Here is a 22,080-nt window from a genome sequence, read left to right as displayed (position 1 = left end):
ATGGCCAAGGCTCATAATTAGCAACACCACCAGGCCGGCACGGTGGCACAGTGGTTAGCAGTGCTGCCTCATGGCGCCAAGGACCCGGGTTCAATTCCCGGTTTGGGTCACTGTTGGTGCGGAGTCTGCACTTTCCCCCTGTGTCTGCGTGGGTTTCCTCTGGATGCTGGTTAGGTGCATTGACCCGAACAGGCGCCAGAGTGTGGCGACTAGGGGATTTTCAAGTGACTTCATTGCAGTGTTAATGTAAGCCTGCTTCTGTCACGAATAAATAAACTTTAATAATAAGACTTAGAAAGAATAAGAGTGAAGATGAGATAAAGCACGTCATCAGGTGAATCCCGAGATTAGGTTTAAAAAGCCAGCAGACTAAAGGGGAAAGGAGAGGTCGAGGCAGGTAAGACATGCTGCAGACTTGTTGGCTCTGAGAAGAATGAATTAAAAACCGTCCACTAAAGGCCCCTGATGGCAGATCTGTAGCACAGGAGATCCCCCGGCCTGTGCGCTCTCTCAAACACATCTGCATGATTTAGTCCTTTGGGAATCCATACTTAATTAAGCCTTGTGTAGCTGATCTCTCAGACACAAAAGTATAAAGTGAAGGAAAAACTTTAAATAAAACTTCACCTGAAAACAGAACGTATTCCTGAATGGGGGTTGTGATGTGTAAGATTTACGATTACTGTGGTTATTGTAAGTATTATTGAGATTTACCACCTTGTAGTGTAGTGCAACAAACAACTAGAGGATCCTAAATTGATGCCATCTTGTAACTCACTCAGCTTTTATCCATTATTCTACATATAAACCATCTGAGCTCCTAAATAAGATTCATATCTGCATGTAATCCACTCTCAGGTGTTCATTCTTCTCTATCTGAGTCCCTCATGTGGATCCTCGCTGCCTCTGGAGCATAAAACCATCAGAACTCCTCAGTTGGATTATAGTCTGCCACCCGGCCCCAATATCCATCGTGCTGTACATAAACTAGCACATTCCTCAGGGGAAGTGCAACTTGTTCATTTGTCCTGGGTTGTCCATTCTGTAAAGAAGTCATTCAAACTCTCTGATTAGATCCCAGCTCCCGCGTATCCACTAACTTTGTACAAAACCCGCTGATCCCCACGATTCAGATTTGGGCCTGTATTGCCTTTCAGTTATCCATAATTCCAGGTTTATTTCATCCCACATGGAACATATGTTAAGTAAAGTAAAATATTTAGATTCTGCTCAAAACACAAAGTGCTGGTTTTGGACATGTTTGCAATGTGTCTGTGCTTCAACTTGTTCACAGCACTCAAAGGAGGTTCTTTCCATGACAAACATTCTCTCTTCCACCTTCTTCCGTCGGGAAAACAATGCAAAAGTCTGAGGTCACGTACCAACCGACTCAAGAACAGCTTCTTCCCTGCGACTTTTGAATGGACCTACCTCGCACTATGTTGATCTTTCTCTGCACCCTAGCTATGACTGTAACGCCACATTCTGCACTCTCTCCTTTCCTTCTCTATGTACGGTATGCTCTGTCTGTATAGTGCGCAAGAAACAATACTTTTCACTGTGTACATATGACAATAATAAATCAAATCAAATCATTGGTTGTTTATTTTGTTGATGCCAAGGCACACGCACCATCCAGAACCATGCAGAACATGCCTTACTAAAACAGGATGGCCCTGTGTGAGTTGAATGTTGCCAGGATCAATCAGCCATTAGGACTGAATCCAGCAGCATTGCCTTGGTGTAAGCATGGCGTCTGTCAGCTATCACCCTCTGTCTTTGGACTGCTCTGTCATATAATTTCCACTTTATCTGAAATCAATTAACTGCACAAAGGAACATTGGTACAGTTGTCATTTTATTTAAACACACGGAAAAGCCAGCTTAAATTAACATTGATCCCTCAAGGTTCTCAGCATCCATGGCTGGCCTCACATCTCAAGTGCTGCAGTGTCTACGACACCAGTTCTCCTCTGTACTCCATCACTGATGTGCTACCCTTCCCTCTGGTATCAGGCAAATGATGGCCCAGTGGTATTATCGCTAGACAATTAATCCAGAAACTCAGCTAATGTTCTGGGGAACTGGGTTCGAATCATGGCAGATGGTGGAATTTGAATTTTTAAAAAACTCTTGAGTTAAGAATCTTATGATAACCAAGAAACCATTGTCGATTGTAGGGAAAACACATCTGGTTCACTCATGTCCTTTAAAGTTAAAGTTTATTTATTAGTGTCACAAGTAGGCTTACATCAACATTGCAATGAAGTTACTGTGAAAATCCCCTAGTCGCCACACTTCAGCGCCTGTTCGGGTACACTGAAGGACAATTTAGCATGACCAATTCGCCTAACCTGCACATCTTTGGACTGTGGGAGGGAACTGGAGCACCCGGAGGAAGTTTGGAGAACGTGCAAACTCCACACAGACAGTGACCCAAGGCCGGAATTGAACCCGAGTCCCTGGCGCTGTGAGGCAGCAGTGCTAACCACTGTGCCACCTCTGCCCTTACCTGGTTTGGTCTACATGTGACTCCAGAGCCACAGCAATGTGGTTGACTCTCAACTGCCCTCTAGATAAGGGCAACTAGGGATGGGCAATAAATGCTGGCCAGCCAGCAACACCAATGACCCACGAATGAATTTAAAAAAATGGTTCTGGTCTTGTTTTGTTGCTGGCTTGGAGGCTCCTTCCCATCTTTTGATTCCGAGGTACCCTGAACACTAACACTTGCTGGCCCCATGAGTGAACCAGCAAGTGTTAGTGTTCTATTCTAATCAGTATTCTGTAACTTGATTTTGTGTCTCTGTGCACTGTTTGAGAGCACATTTCCACTCCATCTGACGAAGGAGCAGCGCTCCGAAAGCTTATGGTATTTGCTACCAAATAAATCTGTTGGACTTTAACGTGGTGTTGTTAAAACTCTTTCCGTGAGTGAAATCAGAGGTTGGTGCTGGCTTGACTCTCTTTGATGAGCTAATTACTGAATTCTGTTCTCTGAATGTTGCTGGTTAAGGACTGTCCACCTTTATCCAGCAAGTGAAAATGGCCTTAGTTTTCTGATTTTATTTATTTTTCTCTTGTTCCTCCCACTCCAAACACCCTCCGAACTCAGGGGATTGAAACCTAATAAGACCATAAGACATAGGAGCGGAAGTAAGGCCATTCGGCCCATCGAGTCCACTCCACCATTCAATCATGGTTGATTTCAACTCCATTTACCCGCTCTCTCCCCATAGCCCTTAATTCCTCGAGAAATCAAGAATTTATCAATTTCTGTCTTGAAGATGCTCAACGTCTCGGCCTCCACAGCCCTCTGTGGCAATGAATTCCACAGACCCACCACTCTCTGGCTGAAGAAATTTCTCCTCATCTCTGTTCTAAAGTGACTCCCTTTTATTCTAAGGCTGTGCCCCCGCGTCCTAGTCTCCCCTGTTAATGGAAACAACTTCCCTACGTCCATCCTATCTAAGCCGTTCATTATCTTGTAAGTTTCTATCAGATCTCCCCTCAACCTCCTAAACTCCAATGAATATAATCCCACGATCCTCAGACGTTCATCGTATGTCAGGCCTACCATTCCTGGGATCATCCGTGTGAATCTCCGCTGGACCCGCTCCAGTATGTCCTTCCTGAGGTGTGGGGCCCAAAATTGCTCACAGTACTCCAAATGGGGCCTAACCAGTGCTTTATAAAGCCTCAGAAGTACATCCCTGCTTTTGTATTCCAAGCCTCTTGAGATAAATGACATTACATTTGCTTTCTTAATTACGGACTCAACCTGCAAGTTTACCTTTAGAGAATCCTGGACTAGGACTCCCAAGTCCCTTTGCACTTTAGCATTATGAATTTTGTCACCGTTTAGAAAATAGTCCATGCCTCTATTCTTTTTTCCAAAGTGTACGACCTCGCACTTGCCCACTTGCAGTGTCACAATCCTAGCTGAAGTTAGCTTTCGAACCGGCTGGCGTACTTAGCAACTTCTCTGCAGTGCTTGTTTTTATGTACTTAACACTGAAATTGTCAACAGAGTTTTTTGGGTCATTCTTCAACTTGCAAACTGCTGAAGCCCATTCCACCGGAGGACATTTGACTGCACACGGTGAAGTCAGGCTGTGACATTGAGGGAATGTGCAGTTGACGACCACAAGGGCTGCCTTACATTAAGAATCCTTGGTTTAACTGCGGCTCCAATCTGTTCCTGTCAAAACCGCTTGTTGGCAAAGCACCAACAAGCCAACTGCCAGCCAGCGCCTGACTGCAGTCATTACCTGGACGTGTTTACCATTTCCCAGCCATGATGTGCAAGTCAGCAGCAAACTCACCAGAGCACAGCCCAAGAGGCACATCTAAATCAACACTTTCCAGGTGCGACGCGGGTTACATTTCCAGGCAGGCAATATGCCGGCAAGATACTGAGGCCAGCCAATTCCAATCTCGCTACAGCGAACAAATCAATGCCAAAGCCAATAAGTTGTGTGCAAGGTAGGTCATTTATCCAGATATTTCATTGAGATGGAGTAGAAAGGTTAGAAAGTGATAAAGAAAATGGCTATTTTATATTGTTTATTTCCTTCCTTTTATTTTTGTCACCTCACGTGCCCGTCACTTCTCTTGAATCTGTTGACTGGGGTGGCACAGTGGTCAGCACTGCTGCTTCACAACGCCAGGGACCCGGGTCCGATTCCCGACTTGGGTCACTGTCTGTGTGGAGTTTGCACATTCTCCCCGTGTCTGCGTGGGTTTCCTCCGGTTTCCTCCCACAGTCGAAAGGTTAGGTGGATTGGCCATGCTAAATTCTCCCTTAGTATATCCGAACAGGCACCGGAGTGTGGCGACTAGGGGATTTTCACCGCAACTTCATTGCAGTGTTAATGTCAGCCTACTTGTGACATTAATAATTGCAATGACTTCAATCAGGCCATTGTGATTGGCCTATTGGAGTATGAACTCCCTGATTAAGGATCCAATTTATGGGCCAATCAGGGAGCCTTTGCCTTGTCCTGAACTGGGAGTGTCAGTTCCTCTGATACCCCCGGAGGTAGACTGCAAACTGCGAGCACTCTGTGTACTGCTGTTAGAGTTTGTAAATAAAGGGATTTTGGTGAAGGGACTTCTGCCTCCGAAGACTTATTGCAATAATAAACTACACTTAGGTGCCCCACTGACTACAGGACAAAGATACCCACAGCTCTATGGCGTAGGCTGAACAATGACAGGCATTAGAGTGTTGAGTGCCCTCCTGTTCTTGCCGACTGCTCATGACAAGTGTGACTGACGGCAGGAGGAGGAGAATAAAAATCAGCTCCAGTTTGGTCCTAAGTGATTTGAAGTGACTCTTGCTGGAGTGTGGTTGCGTGGAGTGTTGCCGGACGCAGGTTAATCACCACTCCTACCATTGCCCAATGCTCCACCAGCACCCACACAGGAAAGAAAGCAACAAAATGGGGTGAGATTCCTGAGCGGACCTCACATTCCTGCTCGGCCTACAAGAGGGAGCAGCGTCGGGGAAGTTCAGGGAAGTGCGGGATGAATAGAAGGCCTCTGGACCCACAATGACACGTTAGCTCACACTGAATGAAACGTGAAAACGCGATGGTGAATGCGGCTAATAAAGGGGAATGTATTTCTCGGTACAGATTAAGAGTTACAACGAAGTTCAAATGTTTTACTGGAGGACTGAGCAAAGTGACAGCCTCTGCTGTACAAATTAACACTGTGGTCATTGGGAATAAATTATTGTTAGTATCGAGAATTTGTTGCAGAATAGCAAATGACTAGAGATTAATGGGGATTTGGGATTTCTCCCAGTGGTTCCCCTAGCTGAGTCCTTGTATCGTGACATGGTTTAGATCAAAACGCATCGGTTTGCTAAAACAAAATTGCAAGGACTTTTATTAATATCGTGTATGTTCAGATAGACATTTGCCATATATATCTCTATACGCACACACACTAGCTGATGTCCCACGGAGTCACACACAGGGAGTGGAGACCAATTCATTAATCTTCTGATACAACAGGGTTAAAGAGTGGGGGGTGTGGGTAACTGCGGGAAAATTTAATTGGTCCCCAATTTAAAGTCATACCTGCTGTTCTTATTTTTGTCTCTCTGTTACAAATTCCTCTCGGTATTAATAATTGAAATTGCCGAAGCAAGTCTGCCGCGCTGTAATTACACACTCCTGCCAGTTGCGGTATGCCCTATCACCACGGTGAGTGGGCCGAGGGTATAATTACAGCACGACAGGTTAAACTTCGACAGTTTCCATTATACACGCTGTTACAGGAATTTATAATGGAAAATGTCGACAGGAAGTGCACACCGATGCAAGAATTTTTATTCTATTGGAATCAAGGCTTGTTATCGACAGCTGCCTGCATTTTAATGGCACCGTATTTAACATCACAAATTGCCTTCTACCTTCATGCTTTCATGTTACTTGATTTCCCCGCACCGCCTGCACCCTTGCTCAGAACGATTACCCAGTTACATTGTGGAAACGCTGACAGTAGCCTGTGATCAGAGTCTGTCCTGTATTAATGTAGGGCTGGCAGAGGAGACGTGCTGCAACGAGGAACTGCCACTGTTACAAGGTGCTTTACATTCCTGCCTGTGACTTTATCAGAGTCCCCTTATATCGTCGCTGGTGTCAGGGCAGGTTCGAGAGGGGTTTGTCTCTGCAGATGAAAACTACTGTTGGTTACGTTACCCTAAGAATGCTTAGTGAGTGTATATAAATTCCTCTCTCTGTCATTATTCATAGAATCATAGAATCCTACAGTGCAGAAGGAGGCCATTCGGCCCATCGAGTCTGCACTGACCACAATCCCACCCAGGCCTTATCCCCATAACCCCACGCATTTACCTTAGCCAATCCCCCAGACATTAAGGGGCAATTTAGCACGGCCAATCCACCTAACCCGCACATCTTTGGAGTGTGGGAGGAAACCGGAGCACCCAGAGGAAACCCATGCAGACACGGGGAGAACGTGCAAACTTCACACAGACAGTGACCCAAGCCAGGAATTGAACCCGGGTCTCTGGCGCTGTGAGGCAGCAGTGCTAACCACGGTACCACCGTGCCGCCCAGTTATTGTGGTATGGAGCCTATTCAAAGTAAACAGGCGAACACATCCATAGAAATGACAAACAGAGTTCAAGGGTTCGATTACCGGCTCGGGTCACTGTCTGTGTGGAGTCTGCACATTCTCCCCGTGTCTGCGTGGGTTTCCTCCGGGTGCTCCGGTTTCCTCCCACAGTCTGAAAGACAGGCTGGTTAGGTGCATTGACCATGCTAAATTCTCCCTCAGTGTGCCCGAGCAGGTGCAGAGTGTGACTGGGGGATTTTCACAGTAACTCCACTGGATTGTTAATGTGAACCTACTTGTGACACTGATAAATAAACTTTAAACAATGATATCACAGCCTCATTTTTACTGATCTCCCCTTTCTCCTCTGACGTTTGGTGCTCAGTTTCTGGTGGGATTGTACCGTGGCCCACTGTTCCAACTGCCTATTCCATTAACTCCAGCATTTCCTTCCTCTTGAACTGTACTCAGAGGTTTTCCAGACCAAAACTACTCCCATCAAACATTCCGCATAACCCCTTCCCATTCTTCCCAGTCTCACTGTTTCTCTCACTTTTCTTATAGCAGTGTGTACTATCTACAAGATGCACTGCAGCAATTCACCAAAGATCCTCAGACAGCACCTTCTCACGTTGTTAAGATTTAATGGCAATTCCATTATTAAACAGATACACTTATAAACGGGGATAGCTGGAACACTGGCGGGTTGGGGGAGTCGTGACAGTGAATTCAGTCAGTCAACTTTCTCCAGCAAAGAAAGCTGTTGTGTCTTAGTTTTAACTTCACCAACTAGCGTGGATCCAGTTAACAACTTAGGGTCTGGGTCTACCTTCCTCCTTATTCTTCCCAGTCTCATTGTTTCTCTCACTTTTCTTGCAGCAGTGTGTACTATCTACAAGATGCATTGCAGAGATTCACCAAAGATCCACAGACAGCACCTTCCAAACACACACGAGCACTTCCATCTAGAAGAACAGGGACAGCAGATACATGGGAACACCATCACCTGCAAGTATCCTTCCAAGTCACTCACCATCCTGACTTGGAAATATATCACCGTTCCTTCGCAGACACTGGGTCAAAATCCTGGAATTCCCTCCCTAACAGCATTGTGGGTCAACCCACAGCACGTGGACAGCAGCGATTCAAGAAGGCAGCTCACCACCACCTTCTCAGGGGCAACTAGGGAAGGGCAATAAATGCTGGCCATGTCCCACGAATGAATAAAAAAAGACCTAGCTGAAGTAGGAGGAGTGGGGGGTGCTAGAGTGCAGCATAGATCCTGGCAGAGTGCAGCTAGGCCGAATGGCCCGTTTCTGTGCTTCAAATTCCACATAATCTGATGCTGGGAGCGCTGCGGGACTCGAGAAACGAAAGGATCACATTTGCGCCACACAGTGGTTCCTCTAGCGGACGTACTGCTCCACAAATGGAGTCCGAGATTAAAGGCCCCCCTTTAAAACAGGCGGGGGGGGCTGTAAATAATAACAGGTGCCTGGCCAGGATTTGCAGGGAAGGTTGCTGCCAAGGTTTGTTCTCTGGCAATTTGTTATCGGACCTGCTCTATCTCACCTGCCGCCTGTGTTTCCCTGTGAGTGATATTTAGAGACACTCTCACGTGTGTGACATCCACACATTTGGATTTGACAAACGGTGCACAAAATGTGTTTTTCATCTAATCGGGCTGCAATGTACCAAAATAGTGACAACACAGTTAATTCCCCCCCCCCCACTCCACACCAACCTGGGAACTCACCAGAAAGCACTGCAGACCACACACACACACACACACACAGACCCTGAGGTGGGCAGGGGTGCTGCAGGTAATGGATGAAAACATCAGCAAATCACGAGGAAAGGAATTTCTACTTGCTGAAAGGATGCGGGTTCGAAGTGATCCAGTTATCTGGCTCCATGCCAGTTAATAGCCAACACAGTTCTCACAGCAGGTGAGAGAAGTCCGTCAGCAAGAAGTTTCTGTTGACAGTGCTAACTGACGACTGCTTAACACATTGGTGCGACATTTTTCTGTCTGTTATTTTAATGCAGGCATTAACTTGTCTTCCTAACTGGGGTAGCACCTCCATTAAAATAACAGCGAGATAAACATCATCGGGCTGCAAGTCAGCACCCATCACCTGTTATCACTAATGGCAATTCCTGGGCTGATGTTCCCTTAATTAACACCTAACAAAGATCTCCGAGGATCGAGTCTGAGTGCACACTGCTCCTGCTCTCCTCCTCTGCATTCTGCTCTCCAGGAAGTATGATGTGGAGCTGCCGGCGTTGGACTGGGGTAAACACAGTAAGAAGTCCCACAACACCAGGTTAAAGTCCAACAGGTTTATTTGGTAGCACAAGCCACTAGCCTTCGGAGCACTGACCCTTCATCAGGTGAATGGGAGTTCTGTTCACAACAGGGCATATAAAGACACAAACTCAATTTACAAAATAATGGTTGGAATGCGAGTCTTTACAGGTAATCAAGTCTTAAAGCTACAGACAATGTGAGTGGAGAGAGGGTTAAGCACAGATTAAAGAGATGTGTATTGTCTCCAGCCAGGACAGTTAGTGAGATTTTTCTAGCCCTGGCAAGTCATGGGGGTCATGATGTGGAGATGCCGGCGTTGGACTGGGGTAAACACAGTAAGAAGTTTAACAACACCAGGTTAAAGTCCAACAGGTTTATTTGGTAGCAAAAGCCACACAAGCTTTCGGAGCTGCAAGCCATGGGGGTTACAGATAGTGTGACATGAACCCAAGATCCCGGTTGAGGCCGTCCTCATGTGTGCGGAACTTGGCCATCAGTCTCTGCTCAGCGACTCTTCATTGTCATTGAAGGCCGCCTTGGAGAACGCTTACCCGAAGATCAGAGGCCGAATGCCCGTGACCGCTGAAGTGCTCCCCCACAGGAAGAGAACACTCCTGCCTGGTGATTGTCGAGCGGTGTTCATTCATCCGTTGTCGCAGCGTCTGCATGGTCTCCCCAATGTACCACTCGGCCAACGTTGTCTACCTGATGCGCTGCAGGAAAGGATGTCCCGAGGCATGGTATATTGGGGAAACCATGCAGACGCTGCGACAATGGATGAATGAACACCGCTCGACAATCACCAGGCAGGAGTGTTCTCTTCCTGTTGGGGAGCACTTCAGCAGTCACGGGCATTCGGCCTCTGATCTTCGGGTAAGCATTCTCCAAAGCGGCCTTCACGACACACGACAACGCAGAGTCGCTGAGCAGAGACTGATAGCCAAGTTCCGCACACATGAGGACGGCCTCAACCGGGATCTTGGGTTCATGTCACACTATCTGTAACCCCCACGACATGCCTGGGGTTGCAAAATCTCACTAACTGTCCTGTCTGGAGACAATACACATCTCTTTAACCTGTGCTTAACCCTCTCTCCACTCACATTGTCTGTACCTTTAAGACTTGATTACCTGTAAAGACTTGCATTCCCAACCAAAAGTTTGTAAATTGAGTTTGTGTCTTTATATGCCCTGTTTGTGAACAGAACTCCCATTTACCTGACGAAGGAGCAGCGCTCCGAAAGCTCGTGGCTTTTGTTACCAAATAAACCTGTTGGACTTTAACCTGGTGTTGTGAGACTTCTTACTCCAGGAAATAGGACAGAGGCTCTCCGTGGAACATTCACAGGCTGTGCTCAGAGTCCCTCATTTATAGCTCGATTAAACGGGAGGATCCATTGCTCACTTGCCTCTTGCACGTGTCCCACAGCTGCCCAGCTGTAACTCTCGGGGTACTGGTGATTCCACCAGCAGCAAACAAAATGGAAACGGTCTTTCCCTCCCCCTAAACCCATACACGCAGACACACACAAGCACACACACAAGCACATGTATGCACACGCACCTATGCACACACATTCGTACACGCACACCACATGCACGCATACAACACACCCACACAGGGTGGCATTGAATGCTCTCCTCTTTGGTGGGTTTGGAGGTGGGGGAGCATTTAATCAGGTGGGAGGGCGGCAGAGGGGGGGACCTACCTTTGCCCTGATTCAGTCTGGGGCACAAGAGCGTTTGAGCGGCCTTCCTGTCCTGCCGCCAATTGAGGCCCTTGGGTGGGAAACGAATGCCCACCTGAGTGCCTCATTCCACCATCGCTGGTATTCACAGCAGTGGGCTGGGGGCTTGCCATACAAGAAGACCAAAAGGGAAACCCTGTCAGGGTTGCTTGTGGGATTCTAAAGGGGTCCCTCGTTCAAAGACACTCCGTGCCTGATTTGGGGAGGGCTGTTAAGAGCTACCGGCGCTGCCCCTGCAAATGAGCCCACTCTCTTACAACCAACCTCCAGCTGTGCCTGTGTCAATCTGCCATCCAGGGCCTAGGGTGGGTTCAGTACCAGCTGCTGCCACCACCTGCCCCGGTGACGTTGCCAAGCAATGAAGAGCTGCTGGCCTCTGATTGGTTGGCAGTGCTTGGAGGGGTGGGATTTTAGCTCCTGGGGCCAGAGTCGCCCCTGCCCAGTTAGGTGCCTGATTGGTTCTTGATACAGTGGGCTTTCCCAGAAAGAGGTGATGTGGGGCTGCCACAGGTCTCCAGTCAACAGGAGACACACCCATCGCCTACATTAAATTCCACCCACACACACTCATTAACACATGCACAAACACACTAACACATGCACACACTAACGTGTGCAGACATACATGCCAGTGCACACATGTCAGCATATACAAACACGCCAATGCACACACACACACAGACATGTGCAAACACTAACATGCATGTGCACACGTCAGCATACACACAAACATGCCAGTGCACCCACACACACACTAACATAAGTACACACTAACGTGTGTACACACACATACGCCAGCAAACACACACATGCCAGTGCACGTGCACACGCTAACACGTGCACGCACACACAGCCCATTGGCCTTAACAACTTCACAGTTTAACCACTGTGAATCAATGCCTAATTGTCTCTCTCAACATTGCTAATAAGACAATAATAGCCCTCCATCCGGAAACAGAGACATGTCAATAATTCCTCATTCAAACTGAGAAACAGAGCAATAACATTCCATCTCCTCACAAAGCAATACATTCCCTCAAGAAATATTAATGGGAGAATGTACTCTTGCTTTAAAACAGCAACAAGTAGATTGCTCCCCCTGCAAGGAAACAGCTGCTTGCCATGAAACTGTAACCAGGTACTTTCTTTGTAGTAACAATCCTTTAAACTAATGCAGGAATAAATCCAAAATATTATGAAGTTCAGAAATATTCACTCAGCTATTCCTTGGACTCAAGAGATGGCTGAGTGAATATTACTGAACTTCCGTTCCTCCCTCACTTGGAATTCAGGTCTCAGTCACATTTGTGTACATACTGTGTACAATTCTGGTCACCCTTTTATAGGAAGGATATTATTAAACTCGAAAGAGTGCAGAAAAGATTTGCTAGGATGTTACCGGGACTTGATGGTTATAAGGAGAGGCTGGTTAGACTGGGACTTTTTTCTCTGGAGCGTAGGAGGCTGAGGGGAGATCTTATAGAGGTCTATAAAATAATGAGGGGCATTGATCAGCTAGATAGTCAACATCTTCTCCCAAAGATATGGGAGTCTAAAATTAGAGGGCATAGGTTTAAGGTGAGAGGGGAGAGATACAAAAGGGTCCAGAGAGGCATTTTTTTCCACACAGAGGACGGTGAGTGTCTGGAACGAGCTGCCAGAGGTAGTAGTAGAGGCAAGTACAATTTTGTCTTTTAAAAAGCGTTTAGAGAGTTACATGGGTAAGATGGGTATCGAGGGATAAGGGCCAAATGCGGGCAATTGGGACTAGCTTAAGGGTTTAAAAAAAAGGGCGGCATGGACAAGTTGGGCTGAAGGGCCTGTTTCCGTGCTGTAAACCTCTATTTGTCCATCTCTCTGTGGAATTAAAGCCTCAATGATATCCATCTCTCCCTCCCCTAATCTGAAGCCTCAATGTTCCCATCTTCTCTTGGACTTCAATTTATCTTTAAACAATTTTGCTTGACAGGTGGTGAGACAATGGTAGAAATATCGGTTCACTGCCGAGATTTACAATAGAAGTTAGTGAATATGATATATTCACTGGTTAAGGCACAGAATGGTCAAACCAAACCCAGGTTCAAATGCAGCCAGTGTTGAGTTAGCTACTGTTACAGTCATAGAGTCATAAGAGTTTTACAGCCAAAAATGAGATCTTTCGGCCCACCATGTCTGTACTGGCCATCAAATACCGATCTATTCTAATCCCATTTTCCAGCACTTGGTCCCTTGCCTTGTATGCTCGGCATTTCAAGTACTCATCTAAATGCTCCTTCAATGTTTTTTTTAATTAGTGTCACAAGTAGGCTTATATTAAAACTTCAATGAAGTTACTGTGAAAATCCTCTAGGCGCCACACTCTGGCACCTGTTCAGGTACACTGAGGGAGAATTTAGCATGGCCAAGGCACCTAACCAGCATGTCTTTCGGACTGTGGGAGGAAACCGCAGCACCTGGAGGAAACCCACATAAACATGAGGAGAACGTATAGACTGTGACCCAGGCCAGGAATCGAACCAGGGTCCTTGGTGCTGTGAGGCAGCAGTGCTAACCACTGTGCCACCGTTGTGAGGGTCCCCGCCTCTGCCACCCTTTCAGGCAGTGTGTTCCAGATCCCCACCACCCTCTGGGTGAAATACCTTTCCTCAAATCCCTGCTAAATCTTCTGCCCCTTAACTTAAATCTATACCCCCTGGTTATTGACCCCTCTGCTAAGGAGAAATGTTTCTTCCTATCTATGTCCTTCATAATTTTGTACACCTCAATCAGAGGCTCCCCCCTCAGCCTTCTCTGTTCCAAGGAAAGCAACTCCGGCTGACCCAGCCGGGATGATGTTAGGAACACTACGAAGGACTTCGAAGCCTGGAGGATAGGGAAGGTGAACTCAGTTTCTGCTCCCGAATCCTGTCTCATGACCTCCTCACAGAAGGACGAATCTAAAGGCGTCTGACAAGACTATATTCCCCGTAGCGGGGGAAGAGAGCAACCTGCAACACCAGGTGATGAGATTCTACGGGCTGTTCACTTGGGTAAGGGATGCAGAGGGAAGAAAGATGGCTGGAAAAGAAGACAATACATCAAAGGAGGAATAAGGCAGCGCTCACCTTCACTGCTTCAACTACATAGGATCAAAGAGGCAGCTGACTAACCTGAGCCTTTGGTGACCACCAGCTTCGACTTGCTGCGTACCCCATCACCCTTTGTCGTGTAGGCTGCCACAGTGATGGAATACATCGTTTCTGGCTGCAGTCCAGAAATGATCATCTCCTATCATTGGAAACATAATTTTGTTTTTTGAGAAGACGATTAGGAAATTGAAATTGGTGAAATTCAAAAGAATTGAAGCAATTGCGAGTACAACACTGACACTCTCAAACTAAGAGCCAAGAAACATGCAATAATAATATTCAGAGCAGAATCCTTTAGTACAGACGCAACCCTGGAAATCACAACAGAATTTCATCCTAAAGTTTAAAGTTTATTTATTAGTGTCACAAGTAGGCTGACATTAACACTGCAATGAAGTAACTGTGAAAATCCCCTAGTCGCCACACCCTGGTGCCTGTTCGGCACACTGAGGGAGAATTTAGCATGGTCAATACACCTAACCAGCACGTCTTTCGGACTGTGGAAGGAAACCGGAGCACCCGGAGGAAACCCACGCCGACACGGGGAGAACGTGCAGACTCCACACAGACAGTGACCCGAGCCGGGAATTGAACCCAGGTCCCTGGCGTTGAGAGATAACAGTGCTAACCACTCTGCCGCCCTCTCAGTTTTCCTCTTTGTTAACATCACTTGGAAGAAGGTCTCAGGGTAGCAGGGGCACATATTTAAAGTTTAAGTATAAAGTTTATTGATTAGTGTCACAAGCAGGCTAACATTAACCCTGTTATTGATTCCCGGAGTCTGCTGAATAATTCAGGTGCCGGCTTCGACCGGCATTCAGAGCTCAGCTCTTTTCCCCGAAGACTCACCCCGGCAGGTCACCGGGCACAGTGCCAGTTGGGGACATGGTGCCAGGCCTGCATGGTTAGAAGGTCCACATTTACTGCTGCAGTGGCACAAGGATTACAGAGTGACACCGACAGGAGGAAGGGGAGGGAATTTCTTGACTGCAGATTCTAGATGTTGAAAATATTGCGATTAAACACCATCAGCAGAAAGCCAAACGGAAAACCAAACAATAGCAATCAGGGTATCATGCTTCTAAATGCAGGAAACCAATATCTGTAGCATTTCTGAACATCAAATGATAGCATTCTGCGGGAACACAAGAGAGTACAGAGAGAAACAGGCACATTACTCACATATTCTGCAGTGTCGTCAGTCTCCCACTGAGCAACAGGAGGAAGGCAAGAGAAAGAGAGACAAAATAAACATAAAGATTCGAAGCTGAAGGAAGTGTTTCAAGGTGGCTTTGTTTTGACTAGGTTCAGAGCCTATCAAGATCCATAACAGAGACCGACTGGGCCCCATGATGGAGAAGTCAAGTCCCAATGTTAATGAACTAAAGGGGGAGCAATGAGACAGTCGGAGGCACATTTACATCTCAGGCCCACACAGAGCCGCTCGATCAGAAAGTTACAGAGAACCTGCAATTGGGCATTCCCCACCCGGTGTGGAGTTTTAAGATTGGGGGAGGGGACGAGGGAGATGGGGGGTGTGGAGAGATGGAGGGGGGGGGGGGTTAGTGCTGCTGACTCGTGAGGAGGGGTGCAGGAAGTTTGTTTCTGGGGGGTAGGTGGTGATTGGAGATGGCAGGGGGATCCGAGATAGATGGAGGTGGTTTGGAAAGTCTTTGGTGGGGGTTGGGGGCAATTGGATTTTAAGGGACTGGGGTTGGATTGCAGCGGGGAATTTGGGGAGTCAGGGATAGATTGGGAATGGGGAATTGAATAACTGGTGGTGGTGAGTTTCATGCTGAATAGAGGCCTTGTTGGTAGGATTATAAACTCATTAAAGTTCTAATCCACCTTCTGGGAGCTGGTTGGCAGGTCACCCGACTTAAGGCATCAGATAAAGTCAGAAATAGATAACTTGGATTCAGGTTTGGATTACGGATCAAATCTTTTAGAGTTTAACTCTCTGCCTGACCCAAACCCACCCATTTTCCTAGCCCAGTGCGTCAGAGCAGTGTCGGATCGTTTCTTGAGACTCAAGCTGGCATCCTGCAGAGACAGGCAATGTTCAGGTTTTCCTTCTCCAACGCCTCTGGGGGTGAAATCAGTCCTCAATTTTTTTTATTTTTTAAAATACTTTTCCAATTCAATCAAATCCAATTCAGAGTCTCAACAAGTTGAGACATTTCAGATCCAGGCTGACAAGACAGGGCGAGCGACCAAACCACCCTGTCCTGGGCCTGATCTACATGAGCCAAGCTGATTGGAGAAGGGGGAGGTTCCTCCTCCAAGACTTGAGCTCATTTGCATCTTAGCCAAAAGGCCGAGATGCCGTTTTAAAAAATTGCTTCATATGAAACATATGAAGCCTCAGCGTAATCTAATGACCTCAACCAAGTGCGGCCGACCATGGGCTGCCGTCCATACACTTGATCTTAGCCAAAAGGCCGAGAAGCGAAATCAGTCCTCAACAACAGCACAAATTGGGCAACAAGATCACTGGCCATTCCCTGCTCAGTCATTGGCCCGTTTTACTCCCTGCTCAGTCATTGGCCCGTTTTACTCCCTGCTCAATCATTGGCCAGTTTTACTTCTTGCTCAATCATTGGCCAGTTTTAATCCCTGCTCAATCATTGGCCAGTTTTATTCACTACTCAATCAAAGAACAAAGAACAGTACAGCACAGGAACAGGCCCTTTGGCCCACCAAGTCTGTGCCGACACAAATGCCTCTCTAATATAATATTTTCTTGCCTCTACATGGTCCATATCCCTCTATTCGCTGCCTATTCATATATCTATCCAGATGCCTCTTGAACGTTGTTGCAGAATCTGCTTCCACCACCTCCTCCTCCGGCAGCGCATTCCAGGTATTCGCCACTCTCTGTGTGAAAAACTTGCCCCTTGCATCTCTTTTAAACTTTCCCTCTCTCAGTTTCAACCTATGCCCCTGAGTAATTGACCCTTCGACCCTGGGAAAAAGACTGACTATCCACTCTATCCAAGCCTGTCATAATCTTGTAAACCTCTATCAGGTCCCCCCCTCATCCTCCGACGCTCCAACGAAAATAATCCAAGTCTGTTCAACCTTTCTTCATAATCTATATCCTCCAAACCAGGCAATATCCTGGTAACTCTCTTCTGCACCCTTTCCAATGCATCAACATCCTCTGGTAGTGTGGCGACCAGAATTGTACACAATATTCCAAATGTGGCCTAACCAAAGTCTTATACAGCTGCAACATGATTTCCCAATTCCTATACTCAACGCCCCAACCGATGAAGGCCAGCATGCCATCCGCCTTCTTGACCACCATGTCCATCTTAGTTGGCACCTTCATTGGCCAGTTTTGCACCCTGCTCAGCCATTGGCCAGTTTGGCACCTCACCCAATCACCTTTTTCAACAGAAGATTGGGATTGGAATGAAATGGGTGGCCAATTTGCTATCACACATTTTGTGCTATGGTCAAAACCATAGTGGCCTACTTGGGGAACATTGGTGTGGACAGTTTATTTCAGAAACCCTTCTGAGGCAAGACTGCTGAGGCTTCACATGGCACCCTCCTCTTACCATTGTTTGAGCCGAGGTCAGTTAACTTCCTGCGGAATCAAAGTTGCACCTTCCTAGCTTATATGTTTCCATTGCTAATGGTGTCTGCCCTGAGGCGTAACTCACTCAGAGCATGCAGGAGGCTGGTGAGTATCAATGCAAACCTGTACCATCATTAGGTGAAATGGTCTATGGATTGCCAGAGATTTTTGATTTGGCCATGGAACAGTGTGCGCCAGGAGCTTGTTGGTAGATTTTCCAGTGAGGACTGTAGGCCCCACCGAGTTCTGTCCACTATTTTTAATGGCTGGAAAGTCACCAAGAAACTGCACCTCTCACTGCCCAAATGAGCCGATTTCCTCTCCTGGCCCACAAGATTCTGCCCAAAATGTGAACTCTGGCAAATGGTCAGCAATATAGCATGTTTAAGCCTCTTGGTTGCTGTGGAGTAAAGGAGACATGAGTTCTGCTTCATCATAAAATACCTTTATTTCTTCGATCCAACTTCACACACAATTCTCCAACAAAATAGTGCCACCTGCGGCCCCTTTATATATCAGTGACCTCTACTGAATAATTGATATGGAATTAGACTTAATTTGAAAAATTAACCCATTCCTAATATAGCAAACTGCAGTTACGAGGACGCTATCGAAAATTGACGGGATGCAACTCGTGAGTAAGGTTTGAACAGAAATGAGAAGATTAAGACAGTGGTGGTCTTCAACATTGTGAAGGGGCTTAAAAGAACATGGCAGTATAAATACAAGTTAGCCGCTAACAGACCAAGCAAAGGATTTAGGAGCAATCCCCTTGTACAGTGAGTGATGAGAATGTGGAACTTTCCATGCTGCCTCATGGAGTGCGTGAAGTTAATGCACAAACACATTTAATGGGAGGGTTGACACATGTGTGGTAGAAGTCATATGGGTTCACGGTGGCACAGTGGTTAGCTCTGCTGACCCACAGCGCCAGGGACCTGGGTTCAATTCTGGCCGTGGGTGATTGTGGAGTTTATACATTCCCCCCATGTCCACATGGGTCTTCTCCGGGTGCTCTGGTTTCCTTCCACAGGTTTGATGGATTGGCCATGCTAAATTGCCCTTTAGTGTCCCATGATGTACAGGTTAGGGGGATGAGCGAGGCAAATGAGTGGGGTTATGGGGCTAGGGCGGGGAGTGAGCCTGGGTAAGATGCCTTGCAAGAGAGTTGGTGCAGAGTCAATGGGCCAAATGGCCTGCTTCGACACTGTAGGGATTGTATGAGAAGCTAATAGAGGGATACAGGACCGGAATAGGTAATGAGCATGGGAGGAGGCTCTTGCTGAATACCAGCATAGAACAGCCAGGTCCAATGAGCTGTTCCTGTGCTGCAGATCGGTATTATTCATTGTAATTCAATGGGTAGGTTTGAGAGGTTGAAAGAAAACAAACAATTGTGTTTGATAGTAGGTGCATGTCTGATAAATACAGATTGAGGTGCCTTATCCACCTCCCCTCCCCGCCCCAACAACATTGGGACTTTGAAAAGCCAGAACAGAAATAAGCAATTTGCAAATGCTGCAGCAGAGACCATTTAATCATTCATTTAGTGATTAAATCTAACCCAAACAAGAGTAGACACTGCACACAAACAGCATTACACACAAGTGATTAGATTGTGTCTGTAGTTGGGGTTTCAGTCGATTGATTAGAAGTTAGTGCGCTGACCATTCAGCAGCATGCATGGTGTACTAAGTTGCTGCCCTCCTATAAGGAGTTTGTGATAACAGGGTGTTTGGGGATGGACAGAGAGGGAGCATGTCCCCATTTCTTTTGGCTCTGCCACTTTTCTTTCAGCTCATGGCCAATCCTTCTTGCCCTGCATTGGTGCCTTGCCTTTTATATTGGGGCTTGCTGTCTTCTTGTCTCCTGGAACTCTTCCTATTTATTCATGTTAGTCTTGCTTGGCGTGGGAGGGGGTCATTCAAAAAGAGGGGGTATTTCTGGTCGACGTGTGGGAGGGGTGGTGGGCTTGGGGGAGGGGGTTGCTTTGTGGGTTCCTGGAGGAAGGGGGTAGCAGGTGTGTGGGTTCCGCTGTATTTTAGGTGTTTGGGGAGGGACGGTTGTTAAGGCAATGTGTGTTCGGGGGAGGGCTCTTAGGTTGGGAACTTTTGTTGTGTTCTAAAGGGCTGGGATGGTTGTTAAGGTGGCGTGTGTGTTTTGGAGAGTGATTCTGTGGAAAGGGTTTTTGTTATATACAACAGAGTAACCGGAAAGGGGTTAATTTCACTGCACTTCTGTATAAGTGGAGCAAAAGGGGTTCAGAACATTGAAATTCCATTCAATGGAAACGACAGGAAAAAGATTTGGTTCACTTGAAAAGTTAATGATTATTTATCAGTGTCACAAGTAGGCTTACATTAACACTGCAGTGAGGTTACTGTGAAAATCCCCTAGTTGCCACACTCCGGCGCCTGTTCGGGTACACTGAGGGAGAATTTAGCATGGCCGATGCACCTAACCAGCACCTAACCACACTCCTCCCTTAGGACTATGGGAGGAAACTGGAGCACCTGGAGGAAACCCGTGCAGACACAGGGAGAACGTGCAGGTTCCTAACGTAGAATGACCCAAGCCGGGAATCGAACCTGGGTCCGTGGCGCTGTGAGGCAGCAGTGCTAACCACCGTGCCGCAATGCTACGTGATAGGAATGAACGAGAAGTGGGTCCGTTCATTGAAATTCTGTGCAATGGAAGTAGATAGGAAGGCATTAGGTCCGTTGGAATTCTTTATAAAAGGAGTGAATTGGAAAGACTTTGCCCTATTTGCATTTTAAGTCAAACCAAATAGTTATCAGGAATTGACCAAACTGCTAAAATAAACTATATCTGATGTTTGAAGAGAGTGCCAACTATAACAGCAAAGAACTTAAAATTTATACAAGTCCTTCAATGCCAAAAAATACAACATGGTCCCTTTCCCTTTCCTGATAGCCTGCTGATGTTTCTCTTCAGCTGTTTATTGAAAGCTATGACTAACTCTGCCTCCAGCACATTCTCAGGCAGCAGATTCCAGATCTAACCACTCATGGCATAAAAAAGGCTTCCCTTGTGTCACCGTTAGTTCTTTTACCAATCACCTTAACTCCGGTATTCCCTGATTTTCCTGAATGGTCAGTTTCTCACTCCCTCCCCTGTCCAGCACCCTCATGATTTTGTGCATATCAATTCTCCTCTCAACTGCCTCTTCCCTAAGGAGAACAATCCCAGCTTCTTCAATCTGTCCACTTAAGCTCCTCAGCCCTGGAACCATGCTTTTCCGCACCCTCTCTAAAGCCTTCTAAAAGTGTGGTGCCCAGAATTGGACACAATGTGCAGGATTTTCCAGCCCTTCCTGCCGGTAGAATCTTCCGGTCCCGCCAAAGTGGGCTCCCATCAGGGGTTCTCTGGCGGTGGGATGGACAAGCCATAGTCCCTACTCTACATCGGCTTCCAGGCATTACGTTTGCGATCATAACAACTCGCTCAGTAAAGAAGCGTCTCCTCACCTCACTCTGGTTTATTATGCTGTATACTCAAGGTAGTAATTCAGGTAACATCAGAGTGAAGAGTTTTTGATTATTTCCGCAGTTCTTACTGTATTATGTACAGGTTTCTGTCACCAGTGATTCTTGTTAGCAATCGGTACCTTAAACCTACAATTGTTTTATGGGATGGCAGTAACCATCAAGCAGCACGTTTTAGTTTTGCTTCCTAACCTGTGCATCGGCCAGCATGACGTCCTTAATCAGCGGCTGTCCCCTGGCCTCTCCATCCACCACCTCAACGTAGTGCACCTGATAGCCTCGAATCTGGCCGTGTTGTTTGCTCGGGACAGGAGAGCGCCAAATGACCTTCAAAGCGGTGGAGTTTAACGCTGCAACCTCCACTTTACGCGGCGGAGCACTGGGCACTGCAAGAATAATGTGTAGGGCATTAGAAATGAAAATAAAAATGCTGCCTTTCTTTAGATAAGATGAACGTAGAGAATTTTGGAGTGGGCTGCCGCCTTATCAAAAGGGTCTTTCAGACTCCAAAATAAATCAGGATGTAGGGATGTTGGCGTTGGACTGGGGTGAACACAGTCAGAAGTCTCACAACACCAGGTTAAAGTCGAACAGGTTTGTTTGGAATCACGAGCTTTCGGAGCGCTGCTCCTTCATCAGGTGATGACTCACCTGATGACTCAGCTGAGGAAGGAGCAGCACTCCGAAAGTTCGTAATTCCAAATAAACC

General features: G+C 46.8%; 1 protein-coding gene across 1 annotated transcript in view; it reads right to left on the bottom strand.

The window, feature by feature from the left end:
- Positions 1-22,080, bottom strand: part of LOC144479463 (receptor-type tyrosine-protein phosphatase delta-like) — a 526,436-nt gene that overhangs the window by 152,975 nt on the left and 351,381 nt on the right. The window contains exons 15-17 of the mRNA XM_078198154.1: positions 21,564-21,757; positions 15,462-15,488; positions 14,301-14,418 (exon numbers count right to left, since the gene is read on the bottom strand). Of these exons, the coding sequence (XP_078054280.1) occupies positions 14,301-14,418; positions 15,462-15,488; positions 21,564-21,757 (339 nt within the window). The remainder of the gene's footprint in view (positions 1-14,300; positions 14,419-15,461; positions 15,489-21,563; positions 21,758-22,080) is intronic.

This window comes from Mustelus asterias, chromosome 26 (assembly GCF_964213995.1).
Source record: "Mustelus asterias chromosome 26, sMusAst1.hap1.1, whole genome shotgun sequence".
In the NCBI taxonomy this organism is placed as follows: domain Eukaryota; kingdom Metazoa; phylum Chordata; class Chondrichthyes; order Carcharhiniformes; family Triakidae; genus Mustelus; species Mustelus asterias.
The sequence above is the reverse complement of the archived record's forward strand: the minus strand, read 5'-3'. Positions and strand labels throughout refer to the sequence as shown.